The sequence below is a fragment of the Mytilus edulis genome, chromosome 6 (assembly GCF_963676685.1).
Source record: "Mytilus edulis chromosome 6, xbMytEdul2.2, whole genome shotgun sequence".
In the NCBI taxonomy this organism is placed as follows: Eukaryota; Metazoa; Mollusca; class Bivalvia; order Mytilida; family Mytilidae; genus Mytilus; species Mytilus edulis.
The window spans coordinates 8150548-8177655 of record NC_092349.1 but is presented as its reverse complement, the minus strand read 5'-3'; the positions used below and the strand labels follow the sequence as shown (position 1 = coordinate 8177655).

The 27108-nt window shown below is 32.9% G+C and overlaps 1 protein-coding gene across 2 annotated transcripts; it reads right to left on the bottom strand.

Annotated features, from left to right (window-relative positions):
* Positions 1–1655: 1655 nt before the first annotated feature.
* Positions 1656–25236, bottom strand: LOC139527052 (SWI/SNF-related matrix-associated actin-dependent regulator of chromatin subfamily B member 1-A-like). Of its 2 annotated transcripts, none has more exons than XM_071322307.1 (10): positions 25106–25236; positions 16087–16192; positions 15158–15284; positions 13833–13973; positions 13048–13175; positions 10679–10845; positions 8549–8657; positions 7542–7623; positions 3434–3565; positions 1656–2608 (listed from the first exon to the last, which is right to left on the bottom strand). In XM_071322307.1, exons 1-10 carry the CDS (start codon positions 25199–25201, stop codon positions 2569–2571), a joined length of 1128 nt encoding a protein of 375 aa, XP_071178408.1. In that variant the 5' UTR covers positions 25202–25236; the 3' UTR covers positions 1656–2568. The 2 variants fall into 2 exon arrangements, with proteins under 2 accessions (XP_071178408.1, XP_071178409.1); XM_071322308.1 differs by having other exon boundaries at positions 13833–13970.
* Between the last annotated feature and the right edge of the window lie 1872 nt (positions 25237–27108).

Here is a 27108-nt window from a genome sequence, read left to right as displayed (position 1 = left end):
TGAATATTGCATTGTATAAAGCATTGGTTGTGGTTGATTCAACTACCATTCTAGACAAAGAAAGATAACTCTAATTTTCAAAAAAGATTTTAAGAATGACTTCATTTATATTTTTAGAACAGCAACTTTTTCTTTTGAAAAAGGACATGACTCTTGAATTGTAAAAGTGACGCCACCAAAATTCAAACTTGACCTTTGTTTTGTGGTAATGAGCATTGTGTTTAATTTTAATAACATTTGGCTAAGGCGAAATAAAGTTAGATAATGGAAACCAATTTTTGGACATACGGATGGACAGACATGGGTAAAACTTAATGCCTCCTCTGCATGGGATATAAATAAGTGAGTAATTCACAACTAAATTTTTTTGAATCTGCATATAAGGTGTTAATCATTAATGCCTTTAACCTTCTGAAATATAACCTTTATACTAGAAGTTTATGCTGCAGACAAATATTAATTCCTGTCTCACATTATATGACTTTCTTTGTGGTCTAGAAGAAAGCACACACACATTCATTGCATTACAAAGTGAGCTAGTTATACATGGTATACTAATTATAATGTTATACACCTAAAAATCATTATCACATTCAGTTAATAGAATAATTCAGATAATTTAAAATTATTTTTAGGCTAATTATTTTGGATTGTATGTTTGCTGAATATGTTTTTTTCTGCTTTTCCAAAATCTGCATACTAGGACATGCCTTTGACCAAATAATTTAATTCCTGGTTCACTTTTAACATTTTACCCACAAATTTGTTTATTGCATGTGTCTGTATTGATCAAGTGCAACTGGAAAGGGATGTTGATCAGGTGTCTGATATCTTGAACTTTCATAACTAAAGTCAATGCTCTTTTCAAGGGCAATCCCACAGCTGTATAACACTCACACAGTGCTAAGGAATCATCTGATAGGGAGGGGATACAGCTTAATATTGAATGATTATTCGGTTTTGAACGCCACTTTAAACAGTATTGGCTAATTTGTGCAGATTTTTTAAAACAATAGACCATGACTAAGGGGGCGGAGTCATATAATCTCCATGGAAATGAGATATGCCAATAATTATACATCTGCATACCAAATATCATTGACCTACCAATAGTGGTTCCCCATACACTGATCTAATCACAAGCTAATACATGTAAAATAAACAACAGTTTCAAAGTCAATAGACCATGCCATGACTGAGGGGGTGGGGTCAAATAATCTCAATGGTAATGAGATGTGCCAGTGCTAATACAACTGCATACCAAATATCATTGACCTACCACTAGTGGTTCACCATAAACTAGACCTTATCACAAACTAATACATTGTTGACGCCTGCTCCATAAACAGTATACCTATGTCTCGCTTTTTGACTCTGTCAAGGCGAGACAAAATGCAGAAATGAAAAACCTCCTTTAAACCCACTTGGATGTTTCAATTAGTGTGTTGCTCCCCCAACTTAAATAAAAAGTTAATATAAAAAAGAAGATGTGGTATGATTGCCAATGAGACAACTATCCACAAAAGACCAAAATGACACGGCATTAAAACCTATAGGTCACCGTAAGGCCTTCAACAATGAGCAAAGCCCATACCGCATAGTCAGCTATAATAGGCCCCGATATGACAATGTAAAACAATGTAAAACGAGATAAGTGAGAGATTAATTATTTTTATTGCACATTATAATACACACAAATCATAACATTCAACATTCATTCCAGTGACCAGAACACATTACAGTGTAAGGGAGATAATCCATTAGATATTTACTGAAATTTTATGTTTTTATTGAACCTTCTTTTCCAAGTCATTACAAATAATAGTTAAGGTTTTATAGCTATAAAAATTCAATGTGATTCTGTATATCTTATAAGTTTTAAATTCCTATATATTTATTTGATATTTACTCTGGTACATGTATACAAATATTTGATGTTCATGAAAATCTAGAACATACCAGTGTAAGGGAGATAATCCATTACATATTGACATAAAATTATTAATTTTATTGAACATACTTTTCCAAGTCTTTACAAATAATAGCTAAAGGTTTTATGGCTAGTAAATTTCATGAGGTTCTGCAGATCTTTCAAATCTTATTTGAAAATCTTAAATATTTGATATCATGAGTTTCCTGCACAATTTTATGATATTTTGATTTAAGGACTAGTTTATAACATGGATGAATATTTAATGCCTTCAAATAGTGAAGCAGTGAGTGAAAAATATTATAGAAATTTGATGTGAATCATTTAACTGTTGACCTATTACACCACAAAAAGATATAACATTACTGTTTGTAGCTGCTGAGAAAATCGGTGTTCAGATATTCAAATATCTAACTAAATTTACATACATATGTAAAATGGACCTCTTCATACTATTCTCAAACACACTTATACACACAAGTTTGAATCAAATCTGACATCTATGAAACATATTGTTCAAATGTGCATCCACACATTTATTTGTAATGTACAATGTCAAACACATTTGGTGGGTAGCAGAAGCTATTGTGTAGTGGTGATAATGATGATGATAAACACTTCTTTGTTCAATGCTCTCTCTACCATGCTGGAGCTGTGTTGGCTAATCTTCTCATTCTCCTGCAATCAAAAAAGAAACAATGAAGATGATTGATAATTTATTTTTTGGATTTTGCATTTACTTTCTTTATTTTTTTGTGAAGTTTAATTATATCAAGTAAATCACCACTATTGCTGACCTTGACTAGTAGTATTATCTCCACCAAAACACAAACAGCATTCTGAACAATTTATCCTAAAACCTGACATTTCAATATGCAAACATAACTGTACATATGAAATTATGTGATATTTCTACAGTATACAAAACAGCCAAAAACCAAAACAAATATTGGAACTAAACTCTTTCTAAGTTTGTTTTTTGCACAAGTATTTGAATCTTATTAACAATACTATTTTTGTTTTAGGAAAGAATAGAATAATGTGCGTTTGGGAAACAATTCTGTTGTGTTATTTATTATATTTGTCCCATGTTTCTATTTTTAACTGTTTAATGACCTTGTGTTTCTGTCTAAAAATTAACTCAAATGCTAAAATTGTGAAGATTTCAGTAATTTAGCATGACTTCATGATGCTAGTACCTGACACATGTGCATTGTATTATAAAAAAAGCCTATATTTATGTAACAGAGGTATTCTACTTTCTAATAAGTAGCACAAAGTTTACATTTTAAATATTTCGAAAACTGCTATATTTTTGGGCCAAAAAGGGTCTTACTGAACCTACTCCTTTGTTCTGGTTGGGATCTTTTCATTTTGGGCTGTTTGCAAATTTTAGGGCTGCTAGGCTGTTCAAGAAGATATAGTAGAAACATCCCTGCCCTTTTACAGAGTGGGCTGATATTTCAGTATAATGTTTTGTACTATTTATAAATGTTTAATGACCTTGTGTTTCTGTCTTGATCTCTGATCTTTTTCTCCATCTCAGCATCAGTTAATGTTTCTAGAAATGGACACCAAGAATCAGCCTCATTCTGGTTTCTAATGGCTACTTCCACTGTTGGTAATGGTGCTTCACTTAAATAAAAAAAAAATCATAAAATAATTATATTGCTGATGATGAACAATACATATACATTGTTATTTGAATAAATTTCATTTTCCTGTGTAACAATATTGAGGGGTTTTAAGAATTGAATACTTTTTCCCACGTAGTTGGTATAGTTTTGGTTTGTGCCCTTTGAAGTTAAGGACGCTTAACTATGGCAACAGAATACGCATGCTCGAAAATCCTTTCTGTGATTGGACAAAATGCTGTCATGATGGGTGATTTGGTTGTGTAAAAAAAAATGTCTCATTAATTATATCGTGATGGAAAGCAAGTGAAAAACTATAAATATTTGAACTAGATCTTACAAAGATTTATATTTTTATTAAAATAATTGTTTCTCCAATAGCTCTTTGCATCCATGACAGCTGTTTATTCGGGACAATTATATAATTTTTAAGGTAAACTTTGTTGTACGAACGTACATGACTTTTAGAACGCACCTACGCATGTGAGATTTCCGCAGGGTTTTGGTGAATGTAAACAGAAAGATACGAGGACCGAGAATACTGAACACAAACAGAGAAAACGTTATTTAAATGGTATCTTTGTGCTTCTGAAGGTTATCGAAATGATAGTTTTAAACATATACTCAAATTTAAATACGTCGGATATCTTTTTTAAAGATAGTTCTTGTTTCTTTATTTGCCTTTTCTGCATGAAGCATAACAGTTCTTGTACTATAAATATATGTGTGATAAATACCTTTACAAGCCTATAAATTAGAATTAATAAAAAGAAGCATTCAATTCTCAACATGCTCAAAGATACATTTTTAAAGTTTAAAATAGGAAATATAGAATTAACAAGCATGAAGAAAAAAAGTCTAGAAAACTGATTTGCTGGACTGACGGATGGACAGACAGACAGACAGAGTGCAAACCTAAAGTCCCCTTCGACTTCATTGGTAGGAGTCTAATTAAAGCTTCTCTAGTCTTTTAATATTTGTGCACAATTGTTAAAGCACTATCATGGAGTACATACAGTCATGTTATTTGACATGAAACAATTCAAAACACACGTATCTATTTCAGTGGTCTCGCTAGCCTAAAATAGAAGGGCGCCGCGCCCTGGGTGCCCTCAGCCGCGCCCTGGGTGCCTTCATCCGCGCACCTTCTGCCCTGACGTCTTTTTCCAAAATTATCTTGTGCCGTTTTGGTAAAATTTTGTTTCATCGATTTCTGATCTCCAAGTTAATTACATATATGACACCTGTGTGATTGCCCCCAGGTTAATCATGACATCACAATCAATTACAATGATAAAGACTTCAAAGGTGTTTAAAATAACTAGGTAATTTAATTAGGACAATGTATCTTTTTGTCATACTTTTGATGAATGTGTCAGCGAGTGTGTTTAGCTTGTGGAAGAGGTATATAAATGAAGACTTTCCAAGGCCGTAACTAGGCATTTTATTTTAGTGAGGCAAAATAATTGAGCCGAGCGAAGCGAGGCGAAAAATTTTTTTTAAGGGTATGAAATGAATGGTGTAAAATCCTGCATTCTAGGCATTTTTAGAGAGTTTGATAATGTTTTGAATTTGGACACTTTTTATATAAATTTTTCATATTTTAAGACTTTTACTAACACCAACAACTTTATTTAAATTTATATGTAAGATAATCATCCAAATATCACTGATTTGAGTCTGCTGCCAGAACATAGAACAAACATCGATTCAGTAGAGTTTGCCAAATTTTTCTATTGCCGGTTCAGTCAAATCGTTTCAGAATCATAATTTGGTCTACTGGTATCCTTATCGCGATGAACATGGAGCATGGCAAGACCGCACAATCTCTCGCCACTCATGCATGCTCTTTTCCAAGTTTTCAGTCGTTTCAGGGCAGTCTGTGTTTCTAAAGGTAGCACATTATCATCAACACAATGATCAATGTCTTCTTCCAATTCCTTCTCAATCAGCAATTCGGTAGCAGCATCGGTAGTAACAGTTTTGTTTGCAAAAGGGAATTAAGCTTTCCTGTAAGAACCATCATACAGTCGCAGTTTCAAAATATTCAACTCGCTTTTATGCTGACAAAGAGTAGACAAACTAGGGATAGAATGAGATAAGATACAGGTATATGATTCTATCTATAGAGTAAGTATATCTGGTATGGGTACAGGGGAAATTCGACTGGAGTTTTTGACGTTTACATGTAGGTCCGTAATTTCCAATTATTTCTGGAAATAGTTGGTGGTATTTTAGTTCCAGAATCTATAAATTTAGGGGTTAGGGTCTGGGGTGTCCGATTCCGAAACCCCGAATATAAAGAAACGAAATACCGTAGTCCCGAATAAGTAAAGACAAAATCCTGTGTTAAAGATTCTACCATTCGATCCTCAATAATATCAAATTGGAATATGGGATATTCTTTCAATTTTTAAGGTTAAAGAAACATGGATAAAAACTAATCCATGGATGTTTCATATTATTTATATTTTATTTATCTGTAAAGAGAAAGATTAAAGTTCGTGAAATGAATACGCAGACAGGACTGCTCCCTTGCGATGCCCAGTACTTGATTTGTCAAAGTTGGTGAAACGGAGAAATGAATACGCAGACAGGACTGCCCCCTTCCGAAGACCAGTACTTCATTTGTTAGTCTACTTATCGTTTTTGGATTGCAATAATGAAGTTATATGCAATACTCAGACTCTGTTCACCAAAAAACTAGTTTACTAGAATTATTCCTTATTTACCTTCAGTGTCGCTTTTCCTTTTTCTGCAAGAGCCTGTTTTTAACTAGAGATCCATTATGATTATCGTTACTAGGTTAATGTAATCGAGAAACATCACTCGTTGAGATGCTGAGTTATATCCAGGAAGAATAGTTTAAAAGGAATGATGACAAGTTATAGAAATCAGGGTTGAGACAGAACAACAAACGACTATTATATTTATATATATGTATAAAAAAAAAATCAGTGTCGAAATTTTAGTGAGGCAATTGCCTCACTTGCCTCAAGGGTAGTTACGGCCTTGCTTTCATGACTTTAGAATTGAATTTAAGTCATCAAAATAAAACTATGCCTTTACAGAAATGCCTTCCATCTCAACTTGTTAGCGACAAGCGCAGTTTTTAATTAACCCAAACGTGGTGGAAATTGATTTTGGAGTTACTTCCCCTGTTTTAGCTTATTACAAATTTGTGCTCTAAAAATATTATCTGGTATCAAAAAAAGGAATAAATTACCAATTGAATATATAATAACATAATAATGTTACCTTAAAGATATTAACTGTCTTTGAACATATTAAAAAATATATATTGCAATTTCTATTTGATAATTATACTTTTAGCAATCCATGTTCTAAACATTGTTAAATTAGTAATGCTCTTTGATTCTGATCATAAGATTTATTAAAAGCTATAATTCCTCTATAGATAAAAAAAAAACACATATTCTTTGATAATGGGTAGAGTGAAGTTAAACTGTAAAAACATAATATGTTGATGAAGATGTACTATATCATTCATAACTACACAAACAATGAAATAAAGACTATAGTTGAAAAGCATCTTTATTTAAAAAAAAAACCATATACAGTAAAAAAAAAAAGAGATTCGTTAACTCGTGATACACACAGAAACGTAGACAAAAAAATGAGCAGTGCCTTGTCTTATCATAAAAAGTGCCCTGCCCTCCACTGGCACCCTGCCCCTTTTGATTTCTAGCTAGAGCACTGTATTTGATGGATTTTGAAAAAAAATATATATTGTAAATCATCCTAGCACAATACTGTAAATTCAGAAATTATTGTGTGCATTTATTATTGTGATTTTGTCATTTAAGATATTGAGGAAAATGTTGTTTAATTCATTTGAAAAATTTCAAAATGCGAGTTTGAACTTTTGTGATTATAACCCTGTCGTATATTTCACAATATTAAAAACATTGCAAGAATTTCTGAATTTACAGTACTAGAAGTGTTTTTAAAATTACCTGAAAGCATAAGTTCTTTGATGCCAACTTAACTGTCCTCTTATACTATATGAGATTGCTGTAACAAATTCACCGCCTAGACCTAAAACCAAAAATGTATGGTTAAAATGATGTACCAATAGTTAAACATTATTTTTTAAACTGTTCTGTTAATGACACATATGGAAATGCTGCATTAAATGCCAGAATGTAATATCTAGTTTTATAATACTTTATGTAATAATGAACGATTTTGATTGGTTAATACAAGGGAGATAATTTACTCTTTCCCAGGCAAAGTTCTATTAACTTTCATGGAGATGTTTGATCAAGTTGGTGTTTTATTAAATATGGATGGTTGTAAATATGTACAAGACATCATAGTTTATTACTTTGAATTTGAAATTTGATTGACAGGAATAACTGATCATTCAGAATCATAAATTAAATAACACATAGCTGAGAGGGTGATAGAACAGATTGTTACCCCTTAATAAGACCTTGGCTTCACCTCTGTTGACAATGTCTCAGGGTAACAAGCTTCTCTATCACCCTCTCAGCTATGTCTTATTTATATACAACTAATTTGTGTGACAATAATTCTATCTTTATTTTCAAAAAAAGGTTTCACAGATTTCTGAATTCTTAGTACTAAACTTTTCTAACAAAATTTTAGAATTTTCCCTCTTCAAAGTCACAATAGCACTAACATCACAAATTGTTAGAAAACTGCATAATTTTGATACTCTAATAATAAAAAAAAACATTTATATTACATATGTGAAAACAGACCATGGAATTTGACTGATATATAATATACCTATTTCTCTTGTTAGTCATAGTTGTGTCGTTTGGTGGCTTCTTTCATTTTAATTATAGATGTATACTGTTCTGGAGGAGGAGGCCCAGCCCCCGATTTGTTTAGAATTTTTTTTGTACACCTTTGATTTTTACTGACTTTTTTGTTAGGTACCGCTAGAAACCTTTCTGAAAATCCCAGATCCGGTTCAGCAGTTCTAATATCTTACCTAATTCAGCACATAATTTATTGGCAAATTCTTCTGGTGAGTTATCTGGTTCAGACATATCCCATTCAAATTGATCTACCAGGGATATATTACCTACATGGATATTTAGCTAAAAATACAAAATAACGTTTTACTGTTAATCATGTTAATTCAGAAATATTTATGTGCATTTATTGATAAGAATTTTCAAATAGAGCCAAAAGCGTGAAATCTATTAGTGCTATTTTTGGAATTATACACAAGTTATGCTAATAGAATTTATCCAAATTGATCTTTACTCAACCAACACCTTTTCGTTGACTTTATTGACACCATCACAAAGTTGCTGACGTTACATGTATATGGTATGTTAATTTTTTCCTTCTTAAGTAATACAAATTTTTCTGCCTGGTAAAGAATCAAAATCTATGCTACTAAAGGAAGAGACCAATTCATTGAGACGCAACTCATCTGAAACCATACAAACAGATCTCCAGATAAGCTGCGTATTTGCGTGATCACGCAATACAAATAATAAAAAACCCAATGCAATTGCCCATTGCAGGGTTCAATAACCCAACTAATTCAAAGGAAAACCCAATTATATTCCAAAACCATGAGTTCTCCACCCTTTTATCGGCTACCATTTGCGGTGTTTACCCTTATCTGTTTACCTTCGTCGCGTAAACTATTTTTATTTTTCATAATATTTTATAATTGGAATTTCCTTTAGTTCTAAAAATAGATCCCTGTTAGAGTTTGCCGTTGCTCAATAGGTACACGTGTTTTTGAAAACATTTCGATCTTCTCGACGTTTATCCAATTAGCATGTGTCATGTAGTCATATTTCTTTCGCATTGCTCGGGATGTATCACAACATACATTGAATTAAAACGAAAGTGAATGTTCGGTTAAAATATTGAATAGAAGCATGTTTTCTGCTTCTTTTGAAAAGCTGAGGGAAAGTTATGATGATAACAAGACTCAGCCAGTGTTTTTAGGAAGCCGTCGAACACACGGGCGTGTGTGCGGACCTTAACGAGAACATTGCTAATAAAAACAGGGTTTCCTCAAAAAGAAATCAGTTGGAAAAAGTGAAAGGCCAAACACGTGAGGCCAAATCAATTATGACATGATAAAGCATCAGAAACCAAAAGTTCTAATAAAAGACAACTAAACCCAGATTTATGAAAATTGGAATAAAACAAAAACATTCAAGTATAATTAGAGTTTATAAACTATTTTTTGTTTCATTTTACACTGGTCTCAGAATTTATTATATAAAGGTATAAGACAAGTGCCTGCGAATACACATATCCGTTTTATACAGTATATATGAGAAAATACAAAACTGGCAGAAGGTTTGAAACGGAACAAAAATTAAACCTACAATTGCTCCTCAGTGAATAAACCAAATAAAACAGCTATCAAATAATCCTAACCCTAAACCAAATAAAACAGCTAATCAAAGAAAGAAACATATTTAAGATGGAAAAAAATCTGGGGTTGATATTGCCTAAATATTCAATATTGTGTTGATGAAAAAACCCAATACAATAAGGAGCTTGGTGGTGAAAAACCCAATTTGATATTAACATGAGGGGTGAATTGGAATTGATAATGCAATTAAAAAACATTATCACCCAATTATATAAGAAAATGGTGGGTAAAAAACTCAATTTGTGAATTCTTATCTGGAGCTCTGATACAAAGTTGGATATATTTGTGATTTAACATTTAAATGTAGTATATAACTGTTACTTAAAACTTTGGATGACTATTTTCAAATTTTAACGGAGAATTTATTATGAATTTCCAATGACACACACATTGAAATAATAATGCAATAAGATTATGTTTTTATGCCCCACCTACATTAGTAGAGGGGCATTATGCTTTCTGGTCTGTGCGTCTGTCCATTTGTCCGTCTGTCTGCCTCACATTAGAATAAAGTTTTTGGTCAAGATAAAGTTGAAGTCCAATCAACTTGAAACTTGGTACACATGTTAACTATGAAATGTTCTTTTTAATTTTAATGCCAAATTAGAGTTTTGAACCCAATTTCACTGTCCAATGAACATAGAAAATGATAGTTAGTGCGAGTGTGGCATTTGTTTACTATGGACACATTCTTGTTATTTGATAATATACCTTTAATATAACTCTCTGGTCACACTGCTGATCTAACAAATTATCTGTGGGATAGGCATCAATCTGTTGTCTGATAGCTTGGGATATAGCAGGCACAAAATTAATAGGGTTTAGATCTAAATCATCACATAGGATCTCGGCAAACTGTTCAGGCGAGACCAAACCCTCTGAAAAAGACAATTATAATTAGTCAGTATTTAAGTTTTCTAGTTTTAAATTTCCAAGTCAGAATTTCTATATTAAAAAAAAAAAAAATAATAGTAGAAATTACAGAATTTAATTCTTACTTCAGTGTTTTCATTAAGAACCGGCCGCCGGCCATTTTGACCTGTTCAATTCAATTTCTGGCCGGTTCAGTTGTCCTGAATAAAAAAAAAAAAAAGTCCTATTTTTTTTTTTATGAGATCTTTTTATATTAAAATCATGACAACAGAGTTCGAGGGAGTTCGAAGATTTGTGTTTATATTTTAAACCGACATGCGGTTGCAACGACGATTTTCATTGGCTGTTATTTCAGACTTCCTGTTTGACACACGTGTTTATCGTTGTTATGATTGAATGAATAGTATGTACCCTCGCAGCTCTAGAGTCTTCGTTATGTATGTATGTACGTAGATCCCTCCGTTTACGGAGCACCCAGAACACTACATGATTTTTTTCACTTTAACAACTACCACGTCAAAGAGTAACAAGGTTTGGATTACTATGTAGTTTGACAAGATTTGGAACAGTTTTAATGACGTTATAGTTTTACTGTTTAATTGATGTCTACAACTGGCCCCGTCGATCTGCCGGCAACTACAGAGCATCCGAAAAGGGGGCAGGGTACATCGATGAAAAGTTGCATTGACAGGTCCCGTTCCAAATCATAGATATATTTCTGGTCATAATACTTTCAGTTGTGAGGTATGTAACCCTTTTAAAAGCTATCAAATGAAATTAAGAAGAAGTGGAAGCTCATGTTTTCTTATAAATGAGCCTGGCCAGCACTTCTTCTTCTTCTTTCTTTACACATCTTTTCATACCACCGGGATAATGGGAAGGGGGATATTTAAAACTGCTGCGTGTAGGGGAAGTGCTGTCCAAATTTTTTAGGGGTCCTCAAAGGTAGGACAAGAATCTGGTTTTAAATGTAAATAGCACCATAATTTTCTTATTGTCCCAAGTCCCTATCTAAATAAAATTAACCTCTTGTCAGGTTCAGAGTTTTTGCTACTTCATGTACATGTAACCTTTTATCAACAATATAAAGCCAGAAATAAATTATGATGCTCAATGTAGTATTTTTTTATTCTGAGGATGAATCAGATTTTGAGGACGATTGTTGCTGGTGAACTCTATTTTGGCATGGATAACAAGTTGTTATACATAAGTGTCATTGAATTGTATCCATCAATCATTATAATAATTAATCTCTTATTAAAGTGATAAAAATGAAAATATTTCAATATTATACTTTCTGACTTGGTGATGTTAGATAATAATTCATTCATTGACTTAGAAAAACTTTAGGTTGCCTACATTAACAGTAGTACTGTAAAAGTGACATTTTAAGAACAATAATAATTTTATGCCATGGCCAGAATTCAGGATTTTGTGTCTAATTTTTTTTTTAAATCTTTGAGGGGTAGAAATGACATTTTCAGAACTATAGTTTTATGCCAGGAATGCAGGTTTTTAAGCCTTTTTGTTTAAAAAACAAGGGGGCTAGTGGTAAAAGTGACATTTTCAGAACTATAATTTAATGCCCAGAATGCGCCAGAATGCAGGATTTTGCGTCTAATTTTAAAAAAATCGATGGGGGGCAAGCCCCCCCAAACCCCCCCCTTTTAGGTTTGGGCCTGCTTAAATCTCTAATTGGCCCCTTCAAACAAAATGAAGTGAAACCCCTGTACTTAATATCTAAGGAGATAGTTGCCTACAATCCCATAACTCAATAAATTTTGGAACAGCACTTGGTAATTATAGCCATGTAACAAATATTTCAATTCAATTTCAATCCTGATTTGGTACACATTTCTATTGTTATGTAATCTATTCAGTATGCCAATTGGTTGCAGAGTGGTGTAAGTAGTTAATTTACCGTTTCAAATCATTTCAACAATACTTGTAACAATTGTTTGTATAATATGGGATTTAAACTTTCCAACCATTTTCTGCCTTTATACACAGTTAGACTTACTAGTCAGAAATAAATGTCTAAAGGTTCAAGATTATGCTCAGGAAATATACAAATATCATTTTTGTCTACTTTTTCTGTACAATATACAAAAGTGCATGTAATTCTTAATTAACTTTAAATTAGAACGTTTCTTTTTTATCCTTATGATCAAACCACACAAGTTCTCTTTCTTCCCATAGTAACATACCATTTTTATTCCAAGTGAAGCAATCTCTAAGTTTCTGTCCATCAATTTCCATGTCAAGTCTGATTGGTATCAGCTGTTCTGGTTGATTAGAATTATCATGGATCTGAGCAGGATCAGAGTCGTCAAAACTAAAATCAAATCAAAATTATTAGTAAATTAGATTTAAGACTTACCTAATAACTATAAACCATTTATTTTTTTCTTCTGTGATTTATTTACGTTTCTTTAGCAAGCAGAAAAAAAATGTTATTATAGATTGTAATGAATATGTTCTGAAATGAAAAAAATATCCACAAAAATAAATTGTTTTTAGGGTATATAGAATGTTTTCCCATACTGACAGATTATTATAAGAAACTGACCTACAGTATGAACAACTGAAATCTTCTGTTTCTATTCATAGAACAAAACTTACCATGTAAAAAATGTCTGTACTTAAGATTTTCGAAGTCTGTTTCTATTTATAGAACGAAACTTACCATGTAGGGAATGTCCGTACTTTAGATTTTATATTAATAGGACAAAACTTACCATGTAGGGAATGTCCATACTTTAGATTTACCAAGTCGGTTTCGATTTATAGGACAAAACTTACCATGTAGGGAATGTCCATACTTTAGATTTACCAAGTCGGTTTCGATTTATAGGACAAAACTTACCATGTAGGGAATGTCCATACTTTAGATTTCAAGTCTGTTTCTATTTATAGGACAAAACTTACCATGTAGGAAATGTCCGTACTTTAGATTTTCCAAGTCTGTTTCTATTTATAGGACAAAACTTACCATGTAGGGAATGTCCGTACTTTAGATTTTCCAAGTCTGTTTCTATTTATAGGAGTAGAACAGGGAACAGCATCAAGATGATGAGAACTACTTGGTACTGTTGGGACCCAGTTACTTCCCCTTTTCTGTTTCAACCCACTTCTGAAATGAAATAATTCAAAAATTGAGTATATATGTTATATGTTTCTCTTCCAGAGCATTCATTTATGGTGGGTTTTGTGTTGCTACATGTAGGTATTTAGGTTTATGTGTACTATTTTGTGGACTGTTGATTGTCTTTTCATTAATTTTCATTTTGGCTAAATTACTGTCTTGTTTTTCTTTCAATTAACATGATTATTGTTTTTGATTGCCCAATCAAAAAATTTTCACCTGACAAGTTAAAATTTATATGGCACTATGACATATATCAGGGTTCTCAATAGGAATTTTTCATGGTGAACCCTGGGACTCATCATTTTGAGAAATGGTGAATCCCAATAGATTTTGATGAGTCCAGGATGCATGTATTTTTTTATGTCTTAATATAATGAAATATGACGAAATGAAAACTTAAACAATACGTGTTGGATTGGTAGTTTTTATCATATCAATAAAAATTATGATCTCTAAATTATACTTATTGTTCATTTCAAAACATATACATGTAACAGATTTTTTTCTGGGTCTATCAATTCTTGGTGTGAGGCCACATTTAAAAAAATGTTTGTTTGCCTAAGTCAGAGAGCCATCAAATAGATTAAGCCGATAGGTTTTTTTTTTGTCCTTGTTTTAAAAAAATATATGAATGGACTATTTAATAATAAACTTAGTAAAAGAATTTGTCTGGTGATTTTTAGTTATCAAAATTTAAAAAAAATAATAATAACTACAAATTAACCCCTTCCCCTTTACACCCTTTTCCCAATTAGTTGGTGTAGGTTAAATTATATACAAAAATATACCAATTTTAACTTTTTCTTGGCACTGCTTTATCAGCTGTATATTATAAATATCTATAAATATCCAGACACGGTTGTCTGTTATTTACCAGTAGGTGTTTCCCCAAGTATTTCCCCCGCCAAAAGTGACATGTGACAACAAATGCAATACTTTCAGGATATCTCTTGACGCTGGGAAAAACTCAACTTCTACATAAAATCAATCATGCAAAACTTATATTTTCTAAACGCTTGACTTCCAATTGTGTTTAAAATAGACAACCAACTTGTTTGTGTAAATGTGTTGTTTCGTGCCATCAATATCTTTAAAAATAATTTTAATGTTTGAATGTTAAACATCTTCATTTTGGTAGGTATCCATCTAGCTTTTAAATCATTACTCACGTATTAAAAGCAGTGTCACTGTTGATTGACAATGATTTAAATTTTTCATCATTGCCTTCAAATATCTGGTCCACTTCTGACCCCTTCAACAGAGTTATATTTGTAGCCAATGCAGGCTGTCCACTTCCTAAAATCAAGAATAAAGCAGAAAACAACATAGAAACCTTGTAATACATTTGTTTCAATATGTTGATTTTTTAAACATATAAGACATTATAAGTAAATTATCATTTAAATTCATCCCTTTATGACAAATATTTAATTTTTCGATAGCGAGGGGTAAAATATCGGCATAAAGGGACAACCTGTGGTAAAATCACTATATATTCAAGCCCCCCTGAATTATTTCTTAAAACAAACAATTTTTCACTAATTTAGTTTGCTCTATTCTTTTACGCCAATTGTGCCTTTATTTATGGGAACAGCAAATATTTGCCTCCACCTAGAGCTCTTCGATCCAAAATAATTCATGGGGGCTTGAATATATCGTGATTTTACCATGCGTTGGCCCTTTATGACAAATATTTTACCCTGAGTGATAGCAAAAAGCCATACTTATAATGTCTTCTATGTAATCTTATATATATATAACTACATGTAGGTGGAGCAAACTGTTGATTTTAAGAAAAACAAAACATCATCAAAATAAATAGATAAATTAATTTGAAATGTACAGTACTAGTAGGTATTGAATTTACTCAAACACAAATTTATACAAACAAATTTATTTAAGACAGTTATATTTATTTGCAGTCTAGATCTATATGAGAGAAAAAACAAACAATTTTAAACATATTAAATGAAAATGGGTATTATTATTTCAGACAATTCTGAAACTTTTTTCAGGAAAATTTTACAGCTTTAACTGTGAGCTTCACAACGATTTCATTGGACTTTGCTGTAGGCATGTCCAGAAGAATTATAATTACCTAAGGTGGAAACTTTCTTCCTTTCTTCCACTGTCATAAGTCTTCTCCATAAGGAGGGATAGCGTTTATAAAGGGATCCACGGAACATACGCAAATAGTTTCCAACCTGTAAAAAGTATACAATTTTGTCATTTATCAATTTCATGTTGAATTTGAGGCCTGTGTTTGGAAGAGCACTCAGCTTTCTATATATTTAACATACACCTACATGTAATTAAAGGAAGTTAACCCTTGCAATTAACTCTTTATGGAGCTTAGCTTGTTGATCTGTTTCTATCCCTTTCCCACTAAAGCGAGAGGTGAACACATGGTTAGCATGGTTAGTCATGTGACTTTGACATGTTTGAGACTGAAAACCTCTCAAGAAGAGCAAAAATGCAAAATCCACTTGTGTAAAATCAATAGACTTTAGAGCTTGTAAGAAACATGTAGAACATGCCTCATATCATAATTTCTCTTGCTGAGTTGCTGAGATTATATTAATGCTGTAAATAAACAAAACAGAGAACAGCTAAAGTGACCTGTTCCACGATGCTTTCAATGGATGGTGCCTGAACCAGTACCAGAGGGAGATCGTTCCACTGTGGTATTGTCATGAACTGAAATTATGAACATCTGTACAAGTATTTTGATGTATGAATATGCCTATATGAAAGTGGATGTTTTTTTTTCTAGTTCTTGGGTCTGCTTTTATGGGGGGTGCCCGGATATTCCGACACCCTGTTAGTCTGATGGAATACACCTTATTGCTTTTCCAACTTGACAATAGAGTGAGTCCCGCTTGAACATGTTGAACTTTTGACATCATACAAACAACCATTTTTTTCATTGTGGCATCAGATATTTCCTATAATGACAGTCAGAGCTCAGACATAAATAAGTCTGAATCTGCTTTTGACTCATAAAGGTCTAAATTTGTAAGTTTTAGGATTTGTCTCCCTTTAATGCAAGACAAAATACAACTTTAATAAGTCAAATATTGTTAAGCAAGAAATAATTGACCAGAATCAAAAAGTTGCAAATATCGACTCCTACAAGTCGATAAGTGATCAAAATTGGTGAACTTCAAGACCCACGCATATTAATAAAAAGGTCATGCATCTAGATCAAATAATGACAACATTGAAAGACAATGCTTTGTCTTCTAAAGAAAAATATGAATGAGAGTCTAAAAAATCGGAGATAATGTTAATTAACCTTACAATGCAACCACCTGGAACCTCACTTAATGAGGTAAAACATCTGTGTTTAGTAAGGATGTTCAATTAGACAATTAAATATAGATAGCTCAAGTCCTTGTGAACTCTCAGACAGGTTTTTGCTGTCATAGGGGGTGTAGTTTGGCCACCAAGTGAAATTAAGTTTTTTCATCAACATAAATAGACCTAAACAAGTCTTTCATTTTCTGACTTAGATAAGTCTAAAATTGAAAACACATTTTTATGATAAATACATGTTTTGACTTCTTTAAGTCAAAAACAAAAATCGACTTGTTTATGTCTGAGCTCTGACTGAATGACATCTAAACTTTATGGGAACTAGTGTGAAGTCGAGAAATAAACGTATTTAAACTTTTGGTATTTAGCTGTATCTTGCCTCCGAATGACCTTAGATCGACTCAGAATCACCTTTTGACATCAAGCAACAATTACTTTATTTCAAATTGTGACGTCAAATATTTTAAATTATGATGTCAAAGTTTATTGGAACCTGTGTGATTTTACGTAATGGTGGACAAATAGCAATAAGGTATGGAAAGCCAACGGGGTCAAAATTCTTAATTCGTAACATGTCAATTCGTAACTTGTAACTGTGCAATTTCTAAATTGTTAAAGTTCGTAAATTGTCAATTTGTAACTTGCACCTTTGTAGTTTCAACATTCTTAATCGGTAAATTGTCAGTTTGTTACTTGTAACTGTGCGATTTCATCATAATGCTTCATTCGTAAATTGTCGCTTTGTAACTTGTATCTGAGTATCAAAATTCAACATTCTTCATTTGTTAATTTTCAATTTGTAACTTGTAGATTTCAAAATTCTTTATTGGTAAATTGTCTTTTTGTATATTGATGTTTTGTAACTTGTAACATGTGACTTGTCGATTCGTGAATTGTCGATGTGTGAAATGTAGAAGTGTTAAATGTCATCGTTGTATTATGCTAACGATCATTATGACGACAGATGGCGCTCGGGTTCTTCTTCGGTGTATAAGCCTCCTGTAAGTAGGAGCACCGCCATATGGAATACATACCAAAGGAGTATAAATCAATTATGTACAGCGCATACATATAAAAGATAACAAATAGATAAATGAGGGTCTGAATGGGGGGTCTGTTATTCTGTAAACATTTAATTTTCACCCCTTTTTTTCTCTAATCTTCAAAAAATCAACCCCTTTTTTCTCTAATCTTCTATTTTTTTGCCAATTATTCTCTAATCTTAATTTTTTAAAGGCATTATTCTTTAATCATTTAACCCCATCCAAACCCTTATAAATACATTGTTTGTTTTATATGGCATGTATAAAAGGGACTCGGTTTTATATTGAGGTAACCTCGTATAAACATGTTTGTTTACTGTACTTGTCACCAAACCTGCAATGAGCTAGGTGTGTCACTTCCTTTATTAAGGTATATAGATGTGTCGCTGGAACGGGCTTCCTTATCAACTTCGCAAATATTAATATTTAACCGGGTCAAAACAAGACTAAAAATATGAAATATAAGACGGTGCTGGAAAAATACTAATATTGTCCTGGGCCCGCAAATTAGGACTCAATGTATAATGGCAGAAATGGTTTGACAACCATCATTCATTAATATTATAATCTCAATATTAAAATTTCAGAAAAGAATATAATTTATTCTAATGATATGTTTTACTACAAGAAACAAATGGACGAACAGTCTTTATTTATTTGGCTCCTGAGTAATGAACATAAATCAGGAATCTGATGTACAGTAGTTATCGTTTGTTTATGTAATTTATACGTGTTTCTCGTTTCTTGGTTTTTTTTATATAGATTAGACTGTTGGTTTTCCCGTTTGAATGGTTTTACACAAGTAATTTTGGGGCCCTTTATAGCTTGTTGTTCGGTGTGAGCCAAGGCTCCTTGTTGAAGGCCATATCTTGACCTATAATGGGTTACTTTTATAAATTGTTATTTGGATGGAGAGTTGTCTCATTGGCGCTCATACCACATCTTCCTATATCTATAAAAAATGTTTAATGATATCATATCAGTTTTTTGTAAAACAAACTGAATGAAAAAATATTTTAAATGAGCCACTTAGTTAATGTATACTATATATCAAAACTGTGTTGAATATGCACTATTTTGTAATAAAATCTAAAGGAACCAGAAAAACTAATCTAGGCCCTAAAATTTGAGATATTGTCAACCGGAATGCGAGAAAACCGCATATATTTTTATGGTCAGGTCAATAATGGGATATCATATCGTCAATAGTATGGGACCAGTTCACATCTACAATCATCAATAAGCTTGAAAGAATACAGCGACAACCTGTGAGATTTATAACAGGAGAGTACAAGGACGTTCAAGTCAGAAGCTAATATTTCTGTACGAGATGGTCGCAGTGCTATAGAACCAGACAATTTAAAAAAAAAAAGCTCGTCCAAAAAGAACACTAAATTGCTGTCAAGGGCCCGATTTGACAATTATCAGTCAAGAAATGTTGTGAACAAACATGCAGATAAAAAACTACACGAAGTGTTTTGAGATTTCAACGAGTAAAATACAACAATATTCTCGTATAAACAGTATTCGAATATAGGACCACATTGAAGAAGCGTAGTGCGTACACCGAGCGTTGACAGCCGTTATGAAACTACTCTCGTGCATCGTCAATACATCGACGGCGCTCTCTCTACCGTTGTATTGAAGCCGGTATTTGTATCCAAAACGTTCTCCTACAGATACAGATCTAAAAGGATCATGGTACAAGATCGAAATATACTAGGAGGTGTCCCCTCTATATTTTTTAATGACCATGATCGTTAAACTATGAAACTGTTTATTTTTTACTACACGCGTCACCTACATAAATTTGAGAATGGAGATGGGGAATGTGTCAAAGAGACAACAACCTGACCATAGAGCAAACCACAACCGAAGGCAACCAATGGGTCTTCAATGTAACGAGAAACTCCCGCACCCGGAGGATTCCTTCAGCTGGCCCCTTAACAAATATGTATACTAGTTCAGTGATACCGGACGTCATACTGAACTCCGAATTATACACAAGAAACAAAAATTAAAAATCATACAAGACTAACAAAGGCCAGTGTTTTTTTGAAATCTCAAACCCCCCTTCTTAATACTCCCACTTTTAAACAAATTGACGCCCTCTCCCTCTGACTTGTCAGAGAAAAGAGCTTGCCATATCGCTATTTGCATGAAAGAGGCACTCCGTGATTATCTCTTATATGCTTACACTAATTATACCCCGAAGTTGCGGAGGGTGTAATGTTTTGACCCGTCCGTCTGTCTGTCTGCCTGTCCGTCCGTACGTCAGTCCATCGGTCCTGTTTCTTGTCATCGCAACTCCTCTCAAACCACACAACAGAATTTCATGATAATAAGGACATACTAAGTAGATTTGCATATCGGCAAGAAATTACAATTCATTTTTTTTCTAGAAGTTACGCCCCTTTGAACTTATGTGCTTCGATATACCTCTGCAATAGTTTGTCGTCGCAACTCCTCTGAAACCACACCACAGAATTTCATGAAACCTTGTAGACAATAAGGACATACTATGTAGATGTACATATCGACAGGAAATTATGATTCATTTTTTTCTTCTTATACAACATTTTTTTCTTACAGTTATTTTATTCCTCCAGTGACAATGTGGGGACGTGGGGCATGTGAGCGCGCTCTTTAATTTTATTTCTCCACGAAAATATTTGCACATTATTTGGGGTTTGGCCAAAGGAGTATGTATTTGGTAATTTTTAGAGTAAAATGATAGCCTGGGATCCTGGCTGACTGCTCGACAGAAGAGCCAGGCGGAATACAACCTGGTTTGTCAATAGGATATTAGGATGTTACGAATTCATTGCAAATGATTTTTTATTTTATATTTGACATGCAACTTAAAAAAAAAATAGATATATTGATTAACATCGTGAATCATTTCAGTTAATTAACGATTGACAACATGTTAGATTTAGTAAGGTTGCCGGGCTATAAGGAGGTGTGGCACCAGATGGGGTTCATATCGGGAGTACGGGGCATTAAGCAGCTTTTGAGATCGAGGGACTCATGAATATTTTAGTCTTTTTGGTTGTACATTTTTATTGTAGGAAATCTGGTAGCGGCAATTTTTAAGCTTCTTGTCCAGAAAATTCAGTAGGCATATATATATTAATACATAAAATTGAGAATGGAAATGGGAAATGTGTCAAAGAGACAACAACCCGACCATATAACCGACAACAGCAGAATAGAATATATATGTCAGCCCTTCCTGTCAGAATAAAATGGTCCGATAATAGCATTTTATGATTAATAGAAATCGTTTATTACTAGTACCTGGGGTTTTCAGTAATGATGTAGCCTTTTAAAGCCGACTATATGGTATACGGTTTTGTCATTGATGAAGGCAGTAGGTTGCCTATAGTTGCTTACATGGACTTTAATTGTACTTCGCGTTGGTGGGTAGTTGTCTCATTGGCAATCATACGGTTTATTACCACATCTCCTTATTGTATATACCTGAATAATCCAGTCGTAATATTCCACTGACCAACGACTATTTCATTAACCATGTTAACCTCGTAATTAGGAGAGATCAATTATTTTGAGGGACTGAACTAGTCGGGATGTTTATTTTATATAGTTTCCTAGCGAAAGTCCACGTCAGTAATAAAAATAAAACTGGGATCCTGTAAACATGCAATTTTTGTTTTGCTTTTTTTTAGACGCATTTGCTGTAATTAATGGATTAAAATTACTTAGGTATATATTCCACATGGAGGTACTCCGACTTACAGGAGGATTATACACCGAAGAAGAACCCGAGCGCCATCTGTCGTCATAATGATCGTTAGCATAATACAACGATGACATTTAACACTTCTACATTTCACACATCGACAATTCACGAATCGACAAGTCACATGTTACAAGTTACAAAACATCAATATACAAAAAGACAATTTACCAATAACATGAATAAAGAATTTTGAAATCTACAGGTTACAAATTGACAATTAATGAAGAATGTTGAATTTTGATACAAAGATACAAGTTACAAATCGACAATTTACGAATGAAGCATTATGAAATTGCACAGTTACAAGTAACAAACTGACAATTTACCGATTAAGAATGTTGAAACTACAAAGGTGCAAGTTACAAATTGACAATTTACGAATTAAGCATTATGAATTTCACAGTAACAAGTTACAAATTAACAATTTACGAATTAACAATTTAGAAATTACACAGTTACAACGGTTACGAATTGACAAGTTACGAATTAAGAATTTTGACCCCGTTGGCTTTCCATAATAAGGTGTATGTATGTATGTACTGGTAAATGCCTCCGATATCCGAAGAACCCCTCGATTCTTCGGATATCGGAGGCATTTACCAGTACATACATACATACACCTTATTGCTATTTGTCCGCCATAGACATATTTACACTTGTATGCAAAATGAATTTGTCCACCATTACGTAAAATCACACAGGTTCCAATAAACTTTGACATCATAATTTAAAATATTTGACGTCACAATTTGAAATAAAGTAATTGTTGCTTGATGTCAAAAGGTGATTCTGAGTCGATCTAAGGTCATTCGGAGGCAAGATACAGCTAAATACCAAAAGTTTAAATACGTTTATTTCTCGACTTCACACTAGTTCCCATAAAGTTTAGATGTCATTATAGGAAATATCTGATGCCACAATGAAAAAAATGGTTGTTTGTATGATGTCAAAAGTTCAACATGTTCAAGCGGGACTCACTCTATTGTCAAGTTGGAAAAGCAATAAGGTGTATTCCATCAGACTAACAGGGTGTCGGAATATCCGGGCAACCCCCATAAAAGCAGACCCAAGAACTAGAAAAAAAAACATCCACTTTCATATAGGCATATTCATACATCAAAATACTTGTACAGATGTTCATAATTTCAGTTCATGACAATACCACAGTGGAACGATCTCCCTCTGGTACTGGTTCAGGCACAATCCATTGAAAGCATCAGGGAACAGCTCACTTTAGCTGTTCTCTGTTTTGTTTATTTACAGCATTAATATAATCTCAGCAACTCAGCAAGAGAAATTATGATATGAGGCATGTTCTACATGTTTACAGTCAGGGAACTTACTTAAATAAATGATTTTCTAAATCACTGATTCAAGTAACATTATTTCCATAAAGATTGGAAGTTAGAGTTGTCTTTCTTTAATAATCACCTATTTAAGTAGTACAAATTAATCACTAGAAGAAGTGATTTAATTTTATTGTAGCTTTAAATATAGAATACTAATGATCCAGGGACTAATTATGTTTCTAAACTTATCAGAACCAACATCTGTGTTGTCTAGGATGACCAGGTCATTTCAGGTGATGACCTTGTCCTGAATCTAGGATAATGACATAAAAATCACTTGTTTAAGTATCAGACCTCAATTTCCTTCCCAAAAATCACTTCTTTAAGTATCATTCTTTTAATAACCCCCACTAATTTAAACATCCCCAAACAGTGAAATTTTTATTGCGAACAGTAGAATTTTATTACATAATCTGAAAGATGAAACCTTGAACTTCACAGGAAAAATACTCCCACTGCTGGGAAAAATCTTTTAAGAAAGTATCAGTTCATTATGTAAAGCCATTATTATAGCATTTTTTCAACTAAAATAGAATTTTCAGCTAAATGATAGCATCAAAGGCATAAACCTTGCTACTTAAAAGAAGCAAAAAGTTCATTTTTTTTAAATTTTACTAATTAAAAGATATTATTTAAACCTATGTGTTTCAAATTTTGAAAAAACTACATAATCCCAATTTGTGACAAAACCTCGAATTTGCTACTCAAATAAGTGATTTAAAAATCACTTATTTCAGTAAGTCCCCTGACTGGTTTACATGTGAGGGTACAGTGGCATCCATGTACACTCCCTATCGGGATTAATGGAGATGTGTCACTAACGTATAATTTATACGACAATTATTTTTACAAGGACAACTCAATCCCCATCCAACACCGAGGGAGTGCTAGGACACCAGGAAGTCTGTTATTATGGTGGAAGAAGCCGAAGTACTCGGAGAGAACCACCGGGCCACTCGGTGGAAACAGACAAACCAGAGAGATATCAGAAGATTGATCTCGAAGTCAAGCAGGGAACAACTTTGACCAACCGAGGCCCCCAAAGTACCCATTTTAGTTTAAACTCCGGTCTGGGTACCAGTGATGTGTGTGAGAGGGTGAAAATTACCCTTCTGACGTACTGATATTTTTAGCGCCCCGAGTGAGAATCGAACTATGGACCTTCAGCACTGTAGCCATCGGTCTTAACCACTAGACCACGAACTCATTGTATTGCAACATGATTTTTGTACATCATAACTAATCTTATGTGTAGTTTACATTCCATTCTGCTAGTGATGGTAAATTCCATGTTGTGAGCATGTTTGTAACACTACTCATGTTGGTTTTGCAGACATACTGAGCAGCTTGTTGTTGGACCATCTCAATTTTGCATACGGATTGGTTGTGTGTCAGAGGGTCACAAACAGAACAAGAATATTCAAATTTGGGTCTAACGGGTGCTAACCCTGACAAAATGCCTACCCTTAAACGAACTCTAACCATAAATGAAATTTAGATAAGGAAGGCCACAAATTTAGTAACACTAACAGTTACAGAAATAAATTATGCCATGGGTACTCTACGATTCTCGATAGAAAAACGATTTTTTTACACTAAATCTGAAATTTTCTCGACTGAGATCTTTAACAACATGTAATTTCATACTTCTGATCCGACATAATAATATTCTTCGCCTTCCTCTATCTGAAACTTTTGAGGTTTTTCACCAAATGTCTTTGTCCCAAACATATTTGACGCCATGGCAAAGGGAGACCACTCAGTTTAGATTTTTTAGTCGGGTACACGACAACTCGTACTTTCGGCAACTCGTACCCTATTTTTACCAACTCTTACCCATGCTTTATTTGATATTATTTATCATGTTTATATGCATAGTTATTGTAACTTTCTTTCGTATATATCATTATATAGCAACATATAAATAAACTTTTCATTGTTAATAAAATGCAATTATAATTGTTTTAAATAAGCTTATCAAATGCTAATCGTTATAATCATTAGTATTCCTTAGAATTGATTGTTTGAAATTGTTTAGACGGCAATTCATTTGATATGCACATTAAAATAATTATGAGTACACAATATACTAATCAGTGCTCATTAGTGGATAACATACCTACAAAAATAGAATGGATTTGTTAAAAGTAGAATAAACATAGAGAAGTAAATGAAAACAAAAATTCGGTATGAGTGCGGCACTATGAACATCAAAGGCCATTGAGTTATACTTAAACAATCACCATCCTCACCGAAAAGAAAATGCATGGCTTAAACGTTGTAAAAATCAAGCTTTGAGAAAAAATATATAAACTATGGTGAAATGTATGATCATCTTCAATTGCAATCATGGTTCGTCCACGTTGTAATGTTCAAGAAGACGGTTACGATTCGACAAGATGCTCTTCAATGTGACACATGTGACAACTGGCAGCATCGTCTTTGTGAAACTGGTAAGTTGATTTATGTTTTATTCTTCTGTAGAAATTAAGCCCACTACCTCAAACATTGTTTAACCATCGTAATTGTGCCGTTTATTTGCAAATTAACAAGGGCCCTTTCCTAAATGTTATCATATCTTTTATCTTTTTAAAATTGAAGCATAATTGTCATTTTATATATATCCTTTTAAAAATGTCGTCAAATTTAAACAGAAAAAGTATAATCATTCTCCTCTCGTATTTCGTATTATCATGTATAATGTTGTATTCCACATGTTCCATGAATACTTTTGATATATATAAATTGTGTATCTCAAGAATATTTTTTCCCTAATCCTGTTTTGAAATCCAGATTCTTTTATCCTCTGGAAGACGTAATAGATAATTTTCCAGACCAAACTGAGATTTAAATAACTTATAATATTCGCCACGAGACGAGTTATCAATATTACTGGACCACTTTTGAAGAAACTGATCTTGAAGAATCTGTTTTATAACGGGTTTGAAAGTTGAATAATCAATGTATTGGTTGAAAAAACATATAACCTAATCCTGAGTTGTCAAATATAGATTTTACAAATGACACCCATTTAAATTCACAAATACCATCAGCATGTAATTTGAAAATAAGCTTATACATAGAACTACTAAGTTTGTTTTCATTTTTAGCCATTCTACTCCAAAACGATAACATTCTTAATTTTACTTTAATTTCTAGTGGAAACCTTCCTAATTCTCCATATACCATGACATTTGGAGTACTTGATCTCACATTTAAAATTCTCTTGCAAAATTGTAGATGAACTTTTTCAATTATATCAATGTTTTCAAATCCCCATATTTCTGATCCATACAATAAAATAGGTTCGACAAGATAATCAAACAATTTAAGTTGTAAATGTAAATTTCTAATCTTTGTATAAACAGCAAAAAGTGCTTTTTGCGACTGTTCTACAAGCTTTTTCTTTGCACAAACAAATGACCCATTATAATTAAGCAAAAGACCAAGATATGTATAGCTATCTACAATTTCAAGAGATGTACCATCAAGTTTAAAATCAAAATCCATTTTCGATTTTCTCTTGCTAAAAACCATCACTTTAGTTTTACAAATATTCACACTAATGCTTTTTATCGTTCTTTTTCAAAGATTTTCAGAAAATTGTGTCAAAATGTTTTGTTTTCTTCTCAATTTTCCTATTGTGACGT